The 3,396-nt window shown below is 36.5% G+C and overlaps 1 protein-coding gene across 1 annotated transcript in view; it reads right to left on the bottom strand.

Moving 5' to 3' along the window:
- Window positions 1-442: 442 nt before the first annotated feature.
- POLI (DNA polymerase iota) overlaps window positions 443-3,396 on the bottom strand; it is a gene marked incomplete at its 3' end in the record, with an annotated part of 8,516 nt that continues 5,562 nt past the window's right edge. Inside the window, exons 5-7 of the mRNA XM_010167807.2 lie at window positions 3,133-3,311; window positions 1,990-2,081; window positions 443-576 (exon numbers count right to left, since the gene is read on the bottom strand). Coding sequence (XP_010166109.2) covers window positions 443-576; window positions 1,990-2,081; window positions 3,133-3,311 — 405 coding nt within the window. The remainder of the gene's footprint in view (window positions 577-1,989; window positions 2,082-3,132; window positions 3,312-3,396) is intronic.

Below are 3,396 nucleotides of genomic sequence, written 5' to 3'. Positions count from 1 at the left end.
GTTCAGCTGCTGGTGCCCAACACCCCCAGGTTGTATTGAATGAAGAGTAACTGGGTAAGATTGATGGAAATAGCAAAATACAAAGCAGATTATTAATCCAGGAAGACACCTTTCCTCATCCCACCAAGAAATTTACTGCCAGGAATCCAGCCAGACTGGATTAAAACGTGGTAGTAACAGAGAAGTTACTCCTACAGTGAAGTTCTAGGTGTTTTTAGCTTATCCTGGTCTAGTGGAAGGTGTCCCTGCTGCTGGCAGGGGGGTTGGAACTGGATGAGCTTGAAGGTCCTTTCCAACCCAAACCATTCCATGATTCTAAGATACATCCATCAGAAATAATAGAAAAAAATTCAAATAAGAGGAATAATCATGAAATGAAGGAATGAAATTTTCCAGAGAAGTGTTAGGTGGTAAAAACACAAATAAAAAAAAAAAATGGTACCTTTTCCAAGTTTCTGGAGGAGATGAGGTGGGATGGGACACTGGCGACTCTCCCGGTTAAACCATCTGTTGGTGGAGGAGAACTGGCGGATGGTCAACCTCACCGTGCGCGGCTGCCTGCCGGCTCGCGATATCCTGGGGAAGGGGAACGGGCACAGAGCAACAGGAGTCACGAGGAGGATTGCTCAGAGGGGCTGTGGAAACTGTCACTTAAATTAAGTTACTGGGATAAAGCCCCTGGCCAGTCACTTCTAAACCCAGTCACTTCTAAACCCAGTCACTTCTAAACCCAGTCACTTCTAAACCCAGTCACTTCTAAACCCAGTCACTTCTAAACCCAGTCACTTCTAAACCCAGTCACTTCTAAACCCAGTCACTTCTAAACCCAGTCACTTCTAAACCCAGTCACTTCTAAACCCAGTCACTTCTAAACCCAGTCACTTCTAAACCCAGTCACTTCTAAACCCAGTCACTTCTAAACCCAGTCACTTCTAAACCCAGTCACTTCTAAACCCAGTCACTTCTAAACCCAGTCACTTCTAAACCCAGTCACTTCTAAACCCAGTCACTTCTAAACCCAGTCACTTCTAAACCCAGTCACTTCTAAACCCAGTCACTTCTAAACCCAGTCACTTAAACTAAAAGTCACTTAAACTAAAAGTCACTTAAACTAAAAGTCACTTAAACTAAAAGTCACTTAAACTAAAAGTCACTTAAACTAAAAGTCACTTAAACTAAAAGTCACTTAAGCGTTGCAGATCTCTCCCAACTTCTGGCTTTATTCCAGTGATCATACGAGGAACTCTGGCCAGTTCCCTCCATTCCCCAGCAGTCAGAAGTTCAGTACCACACAAATATTGTCTCCAAGAGGCTGGAACTGAGGTGAATGTGACATTAAACACATTTCATACATTAAAAGCAGTCATAATTTTGCAGTTACACTCGATATAATCCTCATCTTGTAGCTCTTCTTTTTGCTTTCCAAGGAAATAACCCCACTTTAGCAAGGTGACTTGTAGAAGGGTAAGAAATCAAGTCTGGAATTGGTTCTTTCCCCCTTCCAAAAGGCTTAAGAGGGAAATTTTCCCTATAAAAAAATATAGAATTGAGAAATATTGTATTTATTTTACACAAGACAGGCTGTTTGTCCTCACTGATTTTGTGATTACTGAGCAACGTGTGAGATGGGAACTGCTTGTCCACGATATAACTAAATATATATAAAAATAAATGTAACTAAGATGGATTTCATGGAATCACAGAATGGTTTGGGTTGGGAAAGGACCTTAAAGCTCATCCAGTCCCAACCCCCCTGCCAGCAGCAGGGACACCTTCCACTAGACCAGGTTGCTCAAAGCCTCATCCAGCCTGGTCGAGAACACTTCCAGGGAGGAGCAGCCACAGCTTCACAAAGACAAGAGAGAAGAAATGTCCCAACAAACACATTTTGGTGAGAGAAGAAAGTGAAGACAAACCTAACGTTCACTCCGGGTCCCTCCAGGTGACAATGTCACCCATCAAAAAGAGCCACAGAGGAGAGTCACTCGCCTGTCTAACAGGGTAAGAAGCAGTTCTTCTATTTTCTTTTTCACTTCCACTTCTGACGAGCATTTTTTAAAGGAATCTTCATCGCTGAAGGACTGAAAAAGAGAAACAAACCACGTGAGTCCTTTCAGTTTGATATTTACTTGAAAATCCTGAAGAGGAGAACGAGGATTACAAGGAATTTGGTATTATTTTTTATTTACTTCAGAATTCTGAAGAGAAAAAAAAAGGATTACAATGAAATTTGTATTATTTTATATTTACTTCAAAATTCTGAAGAGAAAAACAAGGATTATAAAATAATTCATATTTCACTGTAATTCTTTTCTTACCTCTTCAGAATTTTTAAGTAAACACAATGAAATATGTATTATCTTATATTTACTTCAAAATTCTGAAGAGAAAAAAAAAGTATTACAAGGAAATTTGTATTATTTTATATTTACTTCAGAATTCTGAAGAGGAAAACAAGGATTATAAAATAATACATATTTCATTGTAATTCTTGTTTTCCTCTTCAGAATTCTGAAGTAAATACAATGAAATTTGTATTACTTTTATATTTACTTCAGAATTCTGAAGAGGAAAACAAGGATTATAAAATAATACATATTTCATTGTAATTCTTGTTTTCCTCTTCAGAATTCTGAAGTAAATACAATGAAATTTGTATTACTTTTATATTTACTTCAGAATTCTGAAGAGGAAAACAAGGATTATAAAATAATACATATTTCATTGTAATTCTTGTTTTCCTCTTCAGAATTCTGAAGTAAATACAATGAAATTTGTATTACTTTTATATTTACTTCAGAATTCTGAAGAGGAAAACAAGAATTACAATGAAATATGTATTATTTTATAATCCTTGTTTTCCTCTTCAGAATTTTGGAGTAAATATAAAAATAATACAGATTTCATTGTATTTACTTCAAAATTCTGAAGAGGAAAACAAGGATTACAGTGAAATATCTATTAACAACAAGATATCTTTGACACTCTGAGCTCGACTGAAATTCAAGAGAATTATAAATTATTTGGAGAATAATATATAAAAATACATCATTTTGGTTAGTTCAAAAAACTATATAAAATTAAAAGCACCATTTTTTTAGCTCTTTATATATTTCAGACTAAGATTTGTACCTGAGGAGGGCCGGATGGAGTCACAGGAGAGTCATCTTCTCCATAACTGAGTTTTTGGATGCGTTGAGCGATGGCAACACCTAATTCCTTCTCCAACACAGCAGGTGGGAGCGCTTGGAGATCACACACCTTCCTCACACCCAGCGTTTCCAGACGTTTGGAAGTTTTATAGCCAATACCTAAATCAAATTGGTATTAAAAATATAGAATATATATATTTTAGTGGTAATAAAATATATATTTTATAATATATAAAAATATATT

This window comes from Antrostomus carolinensis, unplaced genomic scaffold (assembly GCF_000700745.2).
Source record: "Antrostomus carolinensis isolate BGI_N321 unplaced genomic scaffold, ASM70074v2 scaffold33805, whole genome shotgun sequence".
Classification (NCBI taxonomy): domain Eukaryota; kingdom Metazoa; phylum Chordata; class Aves; order Caprimulgiformes; family Caprimulgidae; genus Antrostomus; species Antrostomus carolinensis.
This window is presented reverse-complemented; position numbering and strand designations above follow the sequence as displayed.